The sequence below is a fragment of the Acipenser ruthenus genome, chromosome 13 (assembly GCF_902713425.1).
Source record: "Acipenser ruthenus chromosome 13, fAciRut3.2 maternal haplotype, whole genome shotgun sequence".
Taxonomy (NCBI): domain Eukaryota; kingdom Metazoa; phylum Chordata; class Actinopteri; order Acipenseriformes; family Acipenseridae; genus Acipenser; species Acipenser ruthenus.
The window spans coordinates 896,631-915,748 of NC_081201.1; the positions used below are offsets into that span (position 1 = coordinate 896,631).

The following is a 19,118-nucleotide window of genomic DNA, read 5'->3' on the forward strand; positions in this document are numbered from 1 at the left end:
GACTAGAAGATGAGCCCCAGAGAATATCACAGCCTGTGTCTCTGCGGCAGTTGATTGTTGAGAGTATCTGTCGCCACACAAGAAGATTAAGCAAACCACCTCCCAGCTTCTTTATTCAAGCTTGATTAATGCTTTCCTTTTTGAAGTGCTCTCTGGAGTCGTTATCAAGACTTTTAAATCTCTAGACTGACCACTCAGACAACATTCGATGTCTCCTTTCACAGCGAATCAACAATCTCATCAGCTACAGGTAATTATTTTGGGGGGGGTTTTGAGTGAGTGTAATCCCTTTTCTATTAGAACAGTCACCATTCAATGTTGACATTTTTGCAATTGCATGCAAAGAACCCAGTCTTCACAGAAAGAAACACCAAACACACAGAGACCTGTCAGCTTACTGGAGTGATTGAAACTACTCACAACCCACTCAGACAGACACTCTTCAGCCAATTAACAACACAGACCACGCTGTAACAAAAAGTAGATAAGTGAAGTCTCTGGGGTCATGGTCTGTCAGGCTCTGGGGTCATGGTCTGTCAGGCTCTGGGGTCATGGTCTGTCAGCTCTGGGGTCATGGTCTGTCAGGCTCTGGGGTCATGGTCTGTCAGGCTCTGGGGTCATGGTCTGTCAGCTCTGGGGTCATGGTCTGTCAGGCTCTGGGGTCATGGTCTGTCAGCTCTGGGGTCATGGTCTGTCAGCTCTGGGGTCATGGTCTGTCAGCTCTGGGGTCATGGTCTGTCAGGCTCTGGGGTCGTGGTCTGTCAGACTCTGGGGTCATGGTCTGTCAGCTCTGGGGTCATGGTCTGTCAGGCTCTGGGGTCGTGGTCTGTCAGGCTCTGGGGTCATGGTCTGTCAGGCTCTGGGGTCATGGTCTGTCAGCTCTGGGGTCATGGTCTGTCAGGCTCTGGGGTCATGGTCTGTCAGGCTCTGGGGTCATGGTCTGTCAGGCTCTGGGGTCATGGTCTGTCAGCTCTGGGGTCATGGTCTGTCAGGCACTGGGGTCATGGTCTGTCAGGCTCTGGGGTCATGGTCTGTCAGGCTCTGGGGTCATGGTCTGTCAGGCTCTGCTCTCCAGTGTGCATGGAGATTGCAGTTAAAATCAATGCATTGTATTTTAGTGTTACATTTGACATGGTTGTGGCACCCTGCACTGTAAATCATGTGTTTACAGTAATAAGTAAACATAAATCTTATGGAACATATTGTAGCGTGCACGGGGAAGGCAGCAGCAGGACTGGTAGGACTGGTAATTTCACCCCAAGACATAAGCCTGATATACGCTCCTTGCAGTATCCAGCGGTATCGGAGCTATGCTTCTATGTCCCGGGTTCGCACCCGCTTTCCGCCTGTATGTGGACTGTCTTGCCCTGTGTGATGCGCCTGTCTGCTTTAACCGAGAAGAGATTGCTACAATATTTTACAGGTTGTTATTCTTTACATTGTAAGTTTTAAAAACAATAATTTAACACTTTGTTTTTTTTATGTGTCTAGGCTACTGGATTAATATAGCCCTTATTTCAGCCAAGTATTTCTGCACTTTCGCCATGCTTTCCCCATGGTTATACTATGCATTTTTAATATGCTTTCCCCATGGTTATACTATGCATTTTTAATATGCTTTCCCCATGGTTATACTATGCATTTTTAATATGCTTTCCCCATGGTTATACTATTTTTAATATGCTTTCCCCATGGTTATACTATGCATTTTTAATATGCTTTCCCCATGGTTATACTATGCATTTTTTAATATGCTTTCCCCATATCTATTCCAGAAAAGAAAACGTGAATCTGTGAACAGTAACCCTAACTGAATTCTAAAGCTAGCCTTAAGAATCTGATTTAATTAACGCCGCCCTCTGGTTCACTGCCTACAAGCAGCTGCGCCGACATGCCATGCTGCTGGAGAGAGAGACGCCGTGCTGACACGAGCTCGGAGCAGAAGCGCTCACTGCCTCTGGGTCTGTCTCACTAGGCGTTTCGCGAGGATGTAAACGTAACAAAGTAGCGATTTACAGTATTCACGTCCCCAGCCGGCCAGGATGAAGTTAACTTTGAGCGCTTTGGCTATTTTCGTTGCCCTCGTCGGTGTCTTGAGTTTTATCTTTCTGGTAGTGGCCATTGGCACAGATTTTTGGTACATCATCGATGCTTCCAAATGGGAACACAACGCCTCGACCCATCTGAGCTCCCATTCGGGACTATGGAGAACTTGCAACTGTAAGTCGAAGTTATTCTGTACTTGAATATCACAAGTACGCATTGGATTTCTGCCTGATGCGTATTTGCTCTTTCGCAAAAGATATGGAAGCAGCTTATTATTGTATCCTGTAGTAAGAGCACAGTATTGGTTTTAAATGTTTTAATACAATGCCTAGAACAGATCTGATGGGTTTTGCTTCTGTGTTTTATTTTGCAGTCAATGGCTCGTGTTCGCCTTTCATAAGCCCATTTGGGGCTGGCAACTTCACGGACTCCCAGAGACAACTTCTCAGTAAGAATTATATTTATTTAATTTGTATTGATGTATTGTTTCCAAAGGAAACTAAATAAAAACGATTGTGTCGTATAGTGTTCAGGTGGTGTTTGTGACAGCTTGAACTTTGAATAATAATAATAATAATAATAATAATAATAATAATAATAATAATAATAATAAACCAGCCACTCTCCTTTTGCGAGCATTAGCTCAAAGGCAGCGCAAGCAGTAGTACTGTGTCTGAATGGTTTATATAGAAACCACATCGTTCCTTCATTCTTTCAATGTGGCTCCTGTTGTGTTTGTGTTCCAGAACCAGAACTGAACAGCAGGTGGTTCTATATACAGCGGTGGGTTCAGTATGAAACCAAAGATTCGAAATAAAGAACTATGGGGGGTTCCAAATTAGAAGCCTCCAATTCGGAACCCGTAATTCGAGTTCTATTAGATCTAAAGTACTAAAGTGGTGTTGTTTTGTATTGAGCTCATTTTTATGTATTGTTAATAGGGTTAAAGATGTATTTGCATATCTGATAACATTATTTCGGGATTTCCAATACTATAGTCAACATAGGAGGAGGGGCCTCCTTCATTCCATTCTAATCTGTGTTCCAATCAGGACGTTAATGATGTAACTGGACCCCAAGGTCAGATGAACAATTAAAAACGTGTTGGAAGGATCACCACGCAGGAGTGGAATGGACTGCAGCAGGGGTAGGAAACAGCAGCACTGCCAGTCCAGGTCTTTGTTCAACCCGTCACATTAATGATTTAATTGATCCGATTCAGCAGGTCCTGATCATTTAATTCTACCTGTTGAAGCTGGACTTGAGCAGTGTTCTCCCTCTGCTCTACAGCAGCTGTTTGATTCCTCTATTGCACTTGTGCAGAATCCTTCATCATCCACGGCATTGTCTTTGAATTTGTTCTTGCATGGGACAAGCACTTTTCCTGATTAATCAGGAAGAAATCTGTGTGTTGACTATCATGACTGCTTTTCTGTTATGAGAAAAAAAACCAAACATATTTAAAGATGTTCATGGTTTATTTTTTAATTGTATTTTTTGGTTATAAAGGAACTTCTTTTGCATGGCCTGGGTCGCGATGAGTACTCATTGAAAAGCCTGTAATTCATTCCTCAATGTGCATGAAGATGTTATTGATCAAGTCCTCCCAACCCGTTTACCTCACACTTATCTGAGGCTTTCATTGAGTCTGCTCTCACTATACCCTTATGGAACAAACATATATTTTTAATATATGGTAGAAAAGTATGATCCTTATATTTTTCATGTATAGAAAATTATATATATCTAAAATATAGGGATATATTTAAAATATATTTTAGTCTGGATTACAGAAAATATATGGTGCACCTACCTGAATTAGGTGCTGTGCAGTTCAGTTGAGCCTGTTTGCATTAGAATAGGATCTTCAAAACAGTGCTATGAAATCTGTACAGAAAGTTAGAACATGCTCTGAGACTGCAGCACTGCTTGATGAGGATGGGCAAGCTGAAACCTGCCAGGAGCTAAACCCTTTGCAGCATCATCATTGGAGTCCCTGTGATTTTACAGGCAGCAGGTAGAACCTGAGTAACTGTGTGTATGAGTGCTGTGTAAGTGTTATTAGGGGGTTGTGAACAAGTCTGCCAATTCTAGTGACCTTCCTGGCTTCCATGACCCTCTGGCACCATGTCACTGTCCGTTCTGTTAGCATGCAGCGCCACAGGAGAAGGAGAAAGAGAAGGAGATGAAGAAGGAGGAGAAGAAGGAGAAGAAGAATGAGGAGAAGAAGGAGAAGAAGAATGGGGAAAAGAAGGAGAAGAAGAATGAGGAGAAGAATGAGGAGAAGAATGAGGAGAAGGAGGAGAAGAAGAAGGAGGAGAAGAAGAAGGAGAAGGAGAAGAAGAAGACGACAAAGGAGAAGAATATAGAGTCTCCCAGCAACAGGCTGATGTTAAGAGAATATCCCTCTGGACGGGGTTAGCAGAATGAAAGATAACAGTGGTAACAAAGACACTCATGATCCTATTAAACAAAGATCTTTTTAAAAGCAGGGACTCCACACGCCAGGTTTAATCTCATCCCTATTGAAACGGAATGTATTGAACTCAGAGCTGGACTCGGTTTAATTCTGTTGTAAAAGAAAGGGTTTTACAGAGTAATTAGCTCATTAGAATCCTGCAGGCTATGGGCTTGTCTGACCATTGGGAATGCGTCCTTTGTGACGTCTTATATCTATGAACTGAAGCATGAGGATTAAGGAAATTGAATACATGTAGTGGGCTGAATATGTCAGTATATTACCCTGCTGAGTGGAAAGCCATCATCCAAGCCCTATCTTTAATGATGATGCTTTGTCCATCTCTCTACCCACTCACACCTGACCTGTCAGTGCAGCAGACGTGTTATATTCAGTGAAAAGTGGATTAATTAGACGTGCTTCGTTTCACTGCCACTTAGAAGGTTTCCGGCTGCTGCCCTTCAGGAGATGGGAGAGTGTTTAGATGCGGACAGTGATGTTGATTCAAAGTGTTCATTTAAATAGCGCCCTACAGTGGATTTCAGGTAAACACCAAGGACTCCCATGCACAGTTCGAGGCTCTGTTCCCTTATGAAAGTTTCCTGCAGTAATAACATAATGAAGGCCTGTGAGCTGCTGTTTTCACACGTAAATCCAGCGATAGCCTTCTGTTGGGGCGGGGGGTGCAGGGATACATTGAAAACGTAAGTGGTAAATAACATCCATCTGCAGCAGCACAGGACAGGCGGCATGTTTGATTCACGGCTCCCTGAGAGAGGACACTTATTGAGTGGAGCACAGGGCCCCAGGGAGGAGATAAGAAGGGGCAAGCACTGCTAATGGTGTTGACCGTGTGTCATGTTGGCTTTGGTTTTTTGTTGTCCCGCTGATTTAAGCTACATGTGGGGAGAGCACAGGCCTAGATTGTGGCAATAAAAAGGTGTCTGTTAAACACGTGGCACAAAGACCGCTTATTTCATGATGTTTTTATGAAACTAAAATCAATACACCCTGGTAATCTGTTGCAGTGCCATGGCTCCAGTTAAATACTGCATTATTGGTATTGTAATGGTGTCCCAGAGGGTTCTGTGACCTCTGTGTGTCTCATAATCTCACACACAGGAGAGTGTGCTTGTGTAGTGGAAGAGTGCTCTTATGAGTGAGACTAGCGCATGTTCCTGGATGCAGAACTCGAATTCCAAGGTTTCAGTGAGCTCTCATTGCAGTCATAGCTTGCCATGTCGATGTACAGTAATACAGAGACTTCTAAACTCCTGAGCCCTCCAGCTTTGCAGCTACGCTCATCTGTATCCGCGGGGGCGCTTTACTCAGAGACAGGCCCACACGCCTATTTGCACGATTGTACCGTCAAGTAAACGGACTTGTCAGGTCTTGCATCTTCATAATGGGGAAATGGGATGAAGAGCTGGGGTCCAGCCAAGTGCAAATTAAATGAAAGCACAACATTAATAAGAAATTATCTTTTTTTTTTTTTTTTTTTTTAAGTTAGCGCGCTTCTGTTTCCCACACAGGTCATTGCGTTCCGAATTAATCTTCAAACCGCATGCTATACCTCAGCTACGAGAGAGCTGTCTGAAAGGATATACATCTTCTAACACAAGGGCGAGAGACACAAGGACAGCAACGTAGCCAGCAGACAGCTGTGACTTTCCATTATTAAAAATGAATATGGTATTTCTGTGGGACTGTTCTAATTCCCGTTAGAGACACATGGATGTTCAAGGCAGTGATTTAATAGGGTTTGAGCGATGAATAATCCTGCTGCTTTTTACTGTGCATGAGTACATGTGACTTCAGTGCTTGTCAGTTACAATGGGCAGCATGCAATGCTATGCTGTAACGAGGGATGGACAGATAGCATCTGTAAAAGAGCTTCAGAGCAATTTCAGAGCCATAAAAATCAGTCAGGGTGGTACTGGGGTCGCCAGGTTCTCTAATACCACTGCGGGGTCACAAGACCAGCAGATTGTTAGAGAGCTGCCCTCAAAGGTTGGAACATCCAGCCAGGATCTTGCAAATAAGTTTGTGTAATAGGCGGATTTAGATTAGTGTAATCGGCTGATATAAGTTTCTGTAATGTTCTTTCACAAGACATTTAGAGCGTTTCTAAGAGCAGGTTTCATGTATTATCAGTTCCACTTCAGCGTCAAAGTGCTTACTCCTGAGTCCAGGAGCTGCTGTTCAGGTGTTCTGGTTGCCTGACACAAACATATATGTAACACAGGCTAGATCAGCCAACATGTATTTATAGAAGTAAGAGCCACTGCCATCTAGTGTTCAAAGCAAGTTTCCATTCCTGGCTGTAGATTTCTGAGCACTGTAGAGGTGCCGGCGCTCACTCATATAAAGACGTAGCCAATGCATACAGTATGTCTATGGGAGGCGACTAGAACTGAAGAGCAGCTCGTGAACACAGGGAAAAGCAGCTTAGCGCAGAATTATCCACACGCATTTAAAGAACGACATCTTGGAGTCATTCCAAAAAAGCTGTTCGTAAAAAAAAAAAAGGAAAAAAAAGACAAAAAAGGAAATTGAATTTAGAATCTGCTTACTTTCGTAAAGGATGTTTTTGTAAGTGAAGAACGCCTGTACAGAACTGAAAGGGAGAGTGAATAGCACATGGACTCATTCTGAGTAGATTGCACTGTGCACTGCGCTCTCTCTCTCTCTCTCTGTGCTGCTTTTCATTCCCTCTTCTTTCATCAAGGCTCTGAAAAGACTGCGAGAGACAAGAAGCGAGCCACTAATTGACTTTTCATTTAAACACCAGTTAAAGCTACATTGATTACCTGACCTCCTTTTAAAGATATATTGATTAGCTGACCTCCTGTTAGATATATTGATTAGCTGACGTCCTGTTAGATATATTGATTAGCTGACCTCCTATTAAAGATATGTTGATTAGCTAACCTCCTGTCTCCCTTACTCAATCTCGTATGGCATTTACCCAACAGCTGTTAAACATATTGTATTCCACGTCTCAGAGTCTGACTCTCCTGAACCTTCCATCCCTTAACCTGCAGCTGAAGCTGAGCTCATCGATTTGGTGTCTGTGTAACTCCTTAACTAGCAGCAGTCCTTGTTATTTATGTTTTCATTTGTCTGCCGAAACATTTCAACACAAAACTTCAAAGGTAAAGAAACTGCTTTCAGTGATGTTCTGCAGACGATCTCCAGGTCAGATGTCGCATTCCCTTCCCAGCAACCTGGCTCTGCACATCCGTATCAGGAGCAGCACTGCACAGAGCCCCTCTGCCTACCTCGCGAGAGGGAGGCTGCAAATACTACTGATGCTTGGGCTTCAGAAGGGAATTGCCAGGCGTGAGCAAGACTGCATCCGTCCTAATGAGCACAGCGGCTTCATTTCGTTTCGTATTAGCGAATCCAACCATTAAACAGACTGGCGATAAGTGTTTTAGTTCTTATCTGTTAACGTTTTGTGGAATGTGCCAACAGTAATAATGAATATGCCTAACAATAAAACAAGCCCTTGATTATCTGAATGTGTTTTATTATTGCTCTTCTTATTATTATGATGATGATTATTATTATTATTATAAATGACATGATATCAGAAATCCTTGTGGTCCTCTGGCCCACAAGGTGACTTAAGAGACACCCTACACACAACGTATTAACTTCTAAGACTGGCTCTTTGAATGGTACTTTTTAATGGTTCAGTATTGCTGTATTTCTCTCCATTGAGTGCTTAAGGAGCATGACCACAGCATTAATAATGTGTGCAATACAATTGATGATACCTGACATACCTGACAGTGTCCTGTTTGCCTTCTGAGTGATGTTATTATTAATGAGTCATTTAGCAGACTCTTTTATCCAAAGCGACTTACAGAGACTAGGGGGTGAACTATGCATCAACAACTGCTGCTGCAGAGTCACTTACATCTCATTCAAAGCACAGAGGAGGTTAGGTGACTTGCTCAGGGTCAGAGTCAGTGGCTGAGCTTGGATTTGAACCAGGAACCTCCTGGTAACAAGCCTCTCTAACCACTGGACCACCAAGCTGTTGGCTTTACCCTGGAGCCTCATTGTTTTCTGCTTTGTATTCATGTATTTTAATTGTTATTGTGACAATTATTCCAGTTTCCTTTTCCTGTTTACTTTCTCTGATTTGAGCATTAGCACAACACTTCAAATAAACCTTTTTTGAGATCTGTGGAAAGAAACATCGAGAGAGAGAGAGAGAGAGAGAGAGAGAATTTTTTTCTTTAGCTTCTTTAGTCTCTTCTTGAAAAGGCAGCAATTACCGTTTGAATGTGATCTTTTATGCCTAACTGTATAGAAAGGTACTGTAATGAAGAAATACCGTGCAAAGAAAAAACAATCATTCATCATTGAGGTCTGAAATACAACAGTAAACCAGGACGGGTAAGATATTTCTAGAATTATTTAATCAGCCTGAAGCAGTAACATTGCAGCCTGTGCTGTCTAATCTATTTGCTATTTCCTATTGCTAAATCCACATGCATAGTTAATTTTAATGTAGTCAGTCCTTATGGGTGAATGATTTGCTCTCAGTGCTTTTACTGCAAAACATGTCCACGGAAAAGACATGAAACTTGTCATGCAAGCAGGACACTTATGGAATACCACAGGCAACAAACGACCATATTCAAATCATGAACGTCTTCATTATCTCCCACTCCGTGCTGGTGATTGTCTACAGGACTTCAGATTTTGCCATCTCTGTTTTTGTCACAGCATGCTGCACTTCTCAGATGGGATCTACAGTAATTAGTATGCTCCACAACACAAGTCCCTGATTGAAACTGAACCGGGAGAACTTAACAAAACTATCTTCACATTCTGAACACAGCCAGGAGTGAAACTAGCACTTCCTTGCCCTTAAAACACTCATCAATATTAAACCTGCAGGCTAGAGTAATCCTCCATAGGGAAATGCATCTCAAAGATACAAGGGTATTGCTGCTATGAAACCATGCTCCTGGTGTTCAGAATGGAACACACTGTAACACACTTTCTCTTCTGAAGTTTACCAATTAGAGAATAAGCAGACCCATTAAACTAATGGGTAATATGGTATGTGGGAGAGAAATCTCATAAACACGACCGGTGCAAGCCAGCTCCAGACCTATTGCTCTGCAAAGGGCTCTTGTGGGTACACTTCAAGCTAATGAGCCTTGTTTGCCTGGAGCTGTAATAATGACCCTGATGCATTCGGTTGTTTTGTGCTTTTTATTTTTTTTAATGAGAAAATGCAATCCAATTTTTGCAATGCAATCCTCGCCTTCCTCAGTCTGTCTCTTTTCTTTCCTGTACCATGAAAATTAGCAAGAGTTTGCAGCACACACTGGATTTAGCTTGAGGTGTTCATTCTTTTAAACAGGCCTCTTTGGCACCTGGAATATCAATCAGAGTGTCTGTTCTGCGTAGAAAGGACACAACAGAGACCCTCGTCTGGCACAGACACAGCGTTCTTCCAAAACTAGAAAACATTTGAATTGTTGCTTACTGTAGTAAACGTAGACTGTCATTACAGCATTACATAAGACCTATAATACAGTGACCAAGACCTCTCCTCGAAATGTTTGTCTGCATTTGAGTGTTTATGTGTAAAGATGTAGGTGCTAAGTGTGTTTCAAGTAAACTGCAGGACAGTAGCTGTGGAACAGCTGTTTTCAATGACAATGCTGTCCTCCATACTGGCAGCCACAGTGCAATCCCTCTATATGGACGAGATACCCTAACCCTGCTAGTGTGGGCTGCAGGCTACATGCCTTCTTGGTTTAGCTGGGCTGTGCCCCTATAACCAGCTCCCTTTCAGTCCCCTTGTCATTATAACCCATATAGTACCTCTGAAAATGTCCAGATTCATATTCATATATGTATATTGTCATTCCTCTGTCTGAGATCGTGGGCTGCATGTGCTGCGAATTTACATTTCTCTCCACAAATCATTTTTAACAAGGTGTTAGGAAGAGATCTGAACACAGCATAGCACATGTCGATATCTCTGTGCCATTCATTTTCCAGTGCATGCATTCCTATCTTTTAATATTTAAAATGACACACACGTTTGCTGCTGTTTCTTGCTACAATAGCTGGTTTGCCAGAATCTAATTAATAACTTTACACCTTCTCATCTCTCCAGCACTGGTGCACTTTACCCAACACTAACTACATTCAGACTTACAGGCTTACTAAAGACACTGCAGAGTGCTGTTCACACACAGCCGCTGGGTTTGATTCTCAGAGAGATGCTCATGCAAGCCCACAGACACGGAGTCCGCTTGCGTGCAGCCATCTTTTTGATAAGCAGATCTGTATTGTCATCTTTGCAGACGTCTATGTATGTCAGGAAAACATGCAGAGAAAAAAAAGTTACGTGAAACTGAAATTAGTTTTACAGGGAACTGACGCAACAAAACAACATGAGGATAGGAAGCTTTTCAGTACACTTAATTGGTTTGTTCGCTGCTCTGTCGTCAGCCACTGTCAAAACCCGTGGTATGGTAGCGATTAAAGTCACATTAACAAAAAGCACAAAGAAACATCGCACAGCATTCAGTACCTTTGATTACCTGGTTTGTATAAAACTGTCACTGTGGTATTATATGCTTGGTGATGGATTTTTTTTTTAGCAGTGCTGCACGGTTATTTGTACAGTTAATAATGAAATATCATTTCCTCAGCCTCACAGGCTGACATTTTGAATGCAGCTGGAACAAGAAGATCCTGCGCTGGCGAATGTGTTCTTGTTTTCCAGACCTGAAAAATTATTGCATTGGTAATGATAATGTTCTGTGACATTCCCAAGGTATCCATTGTTCTTCTGAGCACGCCCGAGGAGAGGGTTTGTGAGTCAAATTTGGTGGTTTAATCCATTCCCAAATTTCAGCATCATCTGGTGCCTTTATGTAACATTAATAGGACAAGCCCCTTTTATTTGTTTGTGATTTATCTGTACAACAAAAGAAAGGCTGCGTTTTTTAACATAATCACCTTTAGTCATTTATTAGCTGGGGAATGCAGCCAGACAGGTCCAGTACAGGAGTACCCAGGAAGAACTGGGAATAAAAATGGACAGGCAAATAAAAATGTCAAAGCAGTTTGAGTAGCTCTTGCAGGAATATACCCTGTGCAAGAGACTGTATATAACCCCTGCTGCAATGTAACAGTGCGATGGCTTTGTGTTTCAGAGAGACCGTATATAACCCCTGCTGCAATGTAACAGTGTGATGGTTTTGTGTTTCAGAGAGACAGTATATAACCCCTGCTGCAATATAACAGTGCGATGACTTTGTGTTTTCAGAGAGACAGTATATAACCCCTGCTGCAATATAACAGTGCGATGACTTTGTGTTTTCAGAGAGACAGTATATAACCCCTGCTGCAATGTAACAGTGCGATGGCTTTGTGTTTCAGAGAGACAGTATATAACCCCTGCTGCAATGTAACAGTGCGATGGCTTTGTGTTTCAGAGAGACAGTATATAACCCCTGCTGCAATGTAACAGTGCGATGGCTTTGTGTTTCAGACATGCATGCAGCGTTTGTGGTGCTGCTGCCCCTGAGTCTGATCCTGATGGTGTTTGGAGGGATGGCTGGCTTTGTCAGTATCCTGGCCCGGGCCTACATGCTGCTGTTGATGACCGGAGTTCTCTTTCTGTTCGGATGTAAGTGTCCCTGGCTTCCTGGCTAGCTTCTTCTTCAGCGCACACTACAGTACAGTACACTGGCCCTTGCAGTCCTGGCCTTTGTTCCAACCCTGTTCTAAACTGTTTCATTGAACCAATAGTTCATTATTCATTTTACTGTTAAACCTGGAGTGGAATGGGCCTCCACACCCCTGCATTAGCAGAAACGTTTGTCAACTTGTATATTACAGCAAACCCGTATACAACGTGCAAAAAGCTGCATGGTCACAAGAATGCATTTGCTGCACATTTATGCCATTATCATTTGATGCATATTCTTAGAGATGAGGGAAGCGTCACATTTAAATATTTGTTAATCCATTACTATAACAGACTCAGAATATATACTAAGATATATATATATTTAATTTATGACAAAAACGAGGAATGAAGACATTGCAAAAGACTCCTGGTCCAATCGTTTCTCATTGAATTTTATATGTTTTTCTTGAGCATCTGTGTAAATGTCTTCATCCAGCTGAGCTGAAGCAGTGAATGGTTTCCTTTTTAGTTCATTAAAGATGCATTAATTAATCTCACTGAGGCTCAATCCTTCAGGATAACAAGCTCACTTAGTGTCTTCCAAATTGCTCAACGGGAGTGATCAGAAACGTTTTAATTATCCCGATGAGTATTCCGAAATATAAATAGCTATAATCAGAAAACAGCTGTTCATAGATTGCAATTGACAGGAGCTGCTCACAGCAGTGGTGTATCTGAAGACTGGATAACACCGAGAACAGTCATCAATAACAAGGCAGGGAGGACCGAACAAATGGGTACCTGTGATTTCCTCCAGCTGTGCATGAAGCCCTTTGACGCAGGATGAGAGTAGTGCTGAGCCTTTCTGCATAGTTAAAATGAACAATTATCCAAATGTAAACCATAGCTGTAATCGTTTTATTTATCACGCACACTTGCATCGTACCTGTGAAAGCTGCAGATTGGTTGTCACTTAAAGCTTTTCTTTATTCTATATATTTTTTGCATTCTAATTGATTTGTGGCACACAGGAGAGCGCACGCTTGTTTGTTTGTCAATGAAATTCCTGATGCTTTTAAAGTTGAGTGACAGGTCTGTCTGGAATCCATTTCATGTCATGTTGAGCCTTGGAAAGAAAGTTTAGATCTCAGAATTGAGTAAGCAGAGGAAAGGTAAAGTGATTCTATTGCTATCATCAAAGGAGAAAGCATTTCTTATTTTCTCTCCTAATGGTATCAGTTGTCTCATATTACTCAGCTGTGAGCAAGCTGATGTTTTAAAAGCATTGACGTCACATTCATTTATATCAATTACCAGCAATGAAAGAAATGTTAACTGGCAAAACAAAAGTACTACAGTAGATGCAATATTTAACATAACAGTAGTAGGGCTAAAATGATGTCCCCTTTAATGGTGTTTTTAATCACTTTCAGTGGATCCCAGGGGTCAGGTATTTTTAATTGCATGTTTTTTAATTAAACTTTTTAGCATGCCCCTAACATATCTTTGACATCAAACATATGGTGTCCGTCACAGATGGCGTTGTCAAAATCTGTATAAACTGATGCCTGCCCTTTGAGAGAAGCAGCTTTCTAGACTGTATTAGTACAATTATTCCCATAAGGTTTGTGCAATAGCGAAATTGCTCTAATTAGTATCTTCGAAGTACATTAGCCAATTCAGACAGTTATTCTGCTGTTTCATTAAGCTATGGAAATGTCGATTTGTAAGGGGGATCACAGATTTGTGTGTTTTCCTTGCAGGTCCTTTAACATATTTCAAATAATAGTATAAAACCAAGCAGAGAACGACGAGGTGTTCAGCATAAGAAATAAGAGACCAGTAAGAAAGCTGTAAGAAAGAGGGTTTTAAAGTCTTGATCAGCACTCTCTTAATTAGAAAAAGACTTTGCCTAATAATAAATCTGGTTGTGTTTGGTTCAGCTCTAGTGACCCTTGCCGGAGTGAGCCTATACGTTGCCTACTCTGCGGCTGCATTTAAGGAGGCGCTGTGTCTGTTTGGGAGGAAGAAGCTGGAGAGCATCGATATCCGTTTCGGTTGGTCTCTGGCTTTGGCATGGATCTCCTTCATCGCAGAGCTCCTCACCAGCATGGCGTTCCTCCTGGCCTCCAGGATCGTAGGGCTGAAGAGAAGGCAGGAGCAGGGGATATAAGAGTGCAACCTGATCTCCCAAGCAAAACCCAACAACCATTAAACACGGCAGCTTAGGTCGCCTTTAAACACTACTGTAGTCACTGCCTTGGCTGGTTTCACAGACCCTGATTAGCACTGATATTGCACTGCCTTACTGTATCTAAGGCAGTCTGTGAAACCAGCCAATCTATGACTTCATCCACAAACACAAGGAGCAACATGTAAGCCAACTCTTTTGCAATCTTAGTCTGTCCAATGCATATAAACACGCTGATATTACCCCATTAAGGCTACTTTATTCTGCACATATAGCCCTTCAGATGCTTTTATGACTGCTCAATATAAAATAAGAAACTGAAGAAAGGGTATGTGAGAAAGGATATCTTAGTTTCGCTAGAGGGAAGAAAACGTTTTGAAACAGAACGATAGAGGGAATGGCATTTAAACCTTTGAATGCGACCTATTTAAAGAGATAATAAACATCTAGTACAGAACTGTAGCAGTTTTGCGCAGCATTGTATTTCCAGACACAGGCAGCTCAACACTTCTTGTTAACTCCGCGCCGCGTTGTCAGTTTAATGTTCTTAGCTTCAGTGCGCATTGTTGTTTTTCTTATGTTTGAATCGCTAAGGAATTGTAATCTGTTGCTAAGCTATTGTGTCGTACACCCAGTGCCTTTCAAGCCGTGTCCTTTGCATTGTGTATTTATAAACTGTCTGGATTTTTAATTAAGAAACCCAAAGCTCCTGTAAGGTGCTGCTCACATATTTATAGAGCACTGACTGTCTCGCAGGATTTTCTTTGATGTTTTTATTCTGTATAAGCACGCTGTCAATTCTTGTGTGATATGTTCTGGAGACCTTTCAGTTAGAACGTTTTAGTTTTTTTGTTTGTTTTTTTTTTACTTTTCCTCACTTCTGAAACTCTTAACAGACCAACAATAAAATAATACATTGTCGGGGCTCCCGAGTGGCGCATCCGGTAAAGGCGCTCTGCGTGGAGTGCAGGATGCATCCTAAGCCTGGACGTCGCCGGTTCGAGTCCAGGCTATTCCAATGCTGACCATGGACAGGAGTTCCCAAGAGGCGGCGCACAATTGGCCGAGCTCCATCTGGGGGGAGGGCTAGGTTAGGTGTGCTCAGCTCACCGCGCACCAGCGACCCCTGTAGTCTAGCCGGGCGCCTGCGGGCTTGCCTGTAAGCTGCCCAGAGCTGCGTTGTCCTCCGGAGGTGGCTGCATGGTGATAATTGGATATTCTAAATTGGGACTACTAATAAAGCATAGTCAAGTATAATCAAACACAAGGAAAGCGTGGTAAAGCATAGGTAAGCTTTGTAAAGCCCAGAGAGGTACGGTAAAGCATATTAATAAACATGTCAAACCAGGTTTAACTATGACACATAACAGCATCCATCGGAAAACAATGTGAAAACAGCGCGGTCGATTAGACTGTCAAATGACACCTGAATTCAAGGGCTTCGATTTTCTTTTGAGTTTCAGACTTGCTGGACGAGTCAGACTGAAATGCATCACAAACATCTGATTGGACTTACAGGTCTGGAGAAACGCGATAAGGATTAGTTTGACTGGAACTAAAGAAACTGAGCTTTCGATACCTGAGTGTCTGTGCCAGTGAGCTTTCTTCTGTTTTTAAAACTTGTATTAACTGTGTCCAGTGGTGGTGGACAGAGATGTCAGTTTCACGTGCCGTTCTGTATTTTGATAACCTGTCTGTAATACCGACTGATAATTATGTATCACAGCTATCGTACAGTAACGCTTCCCTGTGATTGATATATGCAGCTTTGTGAAAACTGAGGCTTTCACTGTTTCTGATTGGGAAAAAAAGATGCAGCAAAAAGCTTCCAAACTCCTTGGAAAACTGCTAATAAAAATATTCATATTTAAAATCTACTTTTTGTCTGTTTCTTTTGAACTGGATGATTATCTTTGAGTAACTGTCTCCATGTGTAATTTTTACATTCAGTTTCAGCCGTTCCTGTTGAATCCTTGTTAGAATTGACTCAGGTTGTACTTTACCACTCTGACTGTACTGTCGATTAGCATGCAGACAGCTTTCTCACACCAGACAGCTGGCAATTTGAGACAGGGCTTTTTATTTTAATGTCAATCTTAAATAATTAATTGAATACATTTCAATGCATTCCTTTCAGACAACACCAATGTTCCAAGTGATTGGATTATTGTATGTAAGTTTACCGGCCCGGATTGATGTTGGAATTGAAAGCATGGTTCTGGAGCAATGTACTTAATGTGCATGATATAACCCTAACCCTAACTCCTAACCCTAACCCTAACTCCTAACCCTAACACCTAACTCCTAACCCTAACTCCTAACTCCTAACCCTAACCCTAACCCCTAACCCTAACCCTAACCCTAACACCTAACTCCTAACCCTAACCCTAACACCTAACTCCTAACCCTAACCCTAACTCCTAACTCCTAACCCTAACCCTAACCCCTAACCCTAACACCTAACTCCTAACCCTAACTCCTAACTCCTAACCCTAACCCTAACCCCTAACCCTAACCCTAACCCTAACACCTAACTCCTAACTCCTAACCCTAACTCCTAACCCTAACCCCTAACCCTAACCCTAACACCTAACTCCTAACACCTAACCCTAACTCCTAACCCTAACCCTAACACCTAACTCCTAACCCCTAACCCTAACACCTAACCCTAACTCCTAACCCTAACACCTAACTCCTAACCCTAACTCCTAACCCTAACCCTAACACCTAACTCCTAACCCTAACACCTAACTCCTAACCCTAACACCTAACTCCTAACTCCTAACCCTAACTCCTAACCCTAACCCTAACACCTAACTCCTAACCCTAACTCCTAACCCTAACACCTAACTCCTAACTCCTAACCCTAACACCTAACCCTAACACTTTTCTGATACTAATCTATAATAGCAAAACATTTACACATTAAATACATTGTAAATATGCATAAGAACATTGTAATTATGTGTAAGAACACATGTATTCACTCTCTACTATGTAAATACACAGTAATTAGTGACACCTAATGGAATTTTGATGTTACACCAGTATGTAAATAATAAAATAGAGTCTGACTCACTTCATAGTCTGTGTCTGTGTCCCTCACTGCCTGTCGCACTCTCATGTCTGTGTCCCTCACTGCCTGTCTCACTCTCATGTCTGTGTCCCTCACTGCCTGTCTCACTCTCATGTCTGTGTCCCTCACTGCCTGTCTCATTCTCATGTCTGTGTCCCTCACTGCCTGTCTCATTCTCATGTCTGTGTCCCTCACTGCCTGTCTCACTCTCATGTCTGTGTCCCTCACTGCCTGTCTCACTCTCATGTCTGTGTCCCTCACTGCCTGTCTCATTCTCATGTCTGTGTCCCTCACTGCCTGTCTCATTCTCATGTCTGTGTCCCTCACTGCCTGTCTCATTCTCATGTCTGTGTCCCTCACTGCCTGTCTCACTCTCATGTCTGTGTCCCTCACTGCCTGTCTCACTCTCATGTCTGTGTCCCTCACTGCCTGTCTCACTCTGATGTCTGTGTCCCTCACTGCCTGTCTCACTCTCATGTCTGTTTCTGCATTCATTGACTTTGACAATGCGAGATCACTTCATAGCATACGACTAGCTGATGGAACTTTAATAGCCATCAGACTACTTTAATTGAAACATTAGCGAAATGACCGTGTTTCGTGCCTATGAATAAATTGTCCAGACAACTGAGTACACCCAGCAAAGCAGACTTGAACAAGTGTGTGTAACATAAACCACAAGAACGTCCCAAAATAGGACGGTAAGACAATGGCTGTGTAGCGTTTGAAACAGCCTCTTCACAGTCCCCTGTGCAGTACCTAGCCCTGTGATCCTTTTCAACTTCGTTATCATTACTTTGATAATTTTAACCACATACAGTACCCTGGGTGAAACCGAACAGATATCAGTGCCAGACCACAGCATGTGGTTACAGGGGTGCAGCTGGATGTTTTTCCGGGACAGGATAACCATGGACTCAGATTGTTTAGTCCCTTGAGGTCAGTGCTTCGCTTGCTCCAGTACATTCCACCAAGTTCGCTTCCATACTGACAGATCATTGATTTCAGATTAAGCAAGTTGTCAAAAACACAAGAATAAAGATGTGCTTTCTATTATGTTTAGCCTGCTGATTATGGAGACAAATTCATTGGTGCTGTGAAATGAGTGAAATGAATATTTAACTCTGATTTGTTACAAGAGACAGTAGTCTTTTTAAACACATGGTTTTATTATTGCCTTTGGCTACCTTAACTAATACCAGGTTTTATGACATTTTAAATAACACGTTGATTGCTGAAAAATGCTTGCTATTATTTATTTATTTATTTAGTCAGCAAAATGCTCAGAGCCTCAAAAAACTACGGCTAACTAAACATATTTTTTAAATCATTCCCCTGGTGACTCGAGTTGAAAGCAACACCACACAAATCCATCCCTCATCTCCAAAAGATAGAATCTAATCTAATTGAGAAAATATATATTGTACTGAAACTTGCAAGCACAGGTAATTGCAATGCTGTTTGCCAGCCAGCTCCTGGAAAGCTATTAACTAACACAGGGAGGGGATCTGCCCTCCCCAGAGAGCCTCACAGTAATTGATTAAACCAAACAATCAAGGTTTCCACCTTTAGTTCACTGCTTCCGCTGTGTGTCTTTTCTGTACAGCTTGAATCCTTCCACAGAGCTGTCCCTCCAGGTACAGAACACAGCAGGCATCGAGACCAC

The 19,118-nt window shown here is 42.2% G+C and overlaps 1 protein-coding gene across 1 annotated transcript; it reads left to right on the forward strand.

Moving 5' to 3' along the window:
• The first annotated feature begins 1,889 nt into the window (after positions 1-1,889).
• Positions 1,890-16,253, forward strand: LOC117418103 (transmembrane protein 114). The gene is made up of 4 exons (XM_034925908.2): positions 1,890-2,220; positions 2,420-2,494; positions 12,045-12,182; positions 14,129-16,253. Exons 1-4 carry the CDS (start codon positions 2,043-2,045, stop codon positions 14,356-14,358), a joined length of 621 nt encoding a protein of 206 aa, XP_034781799.1. The 5' UTR covers positions 1,890-2,042; the 3' UTR covers positions 14,359-16,253.
• The last annotated feature ends 2,865 nt before the right edge of the window (positions 16,254-19,118 follow it).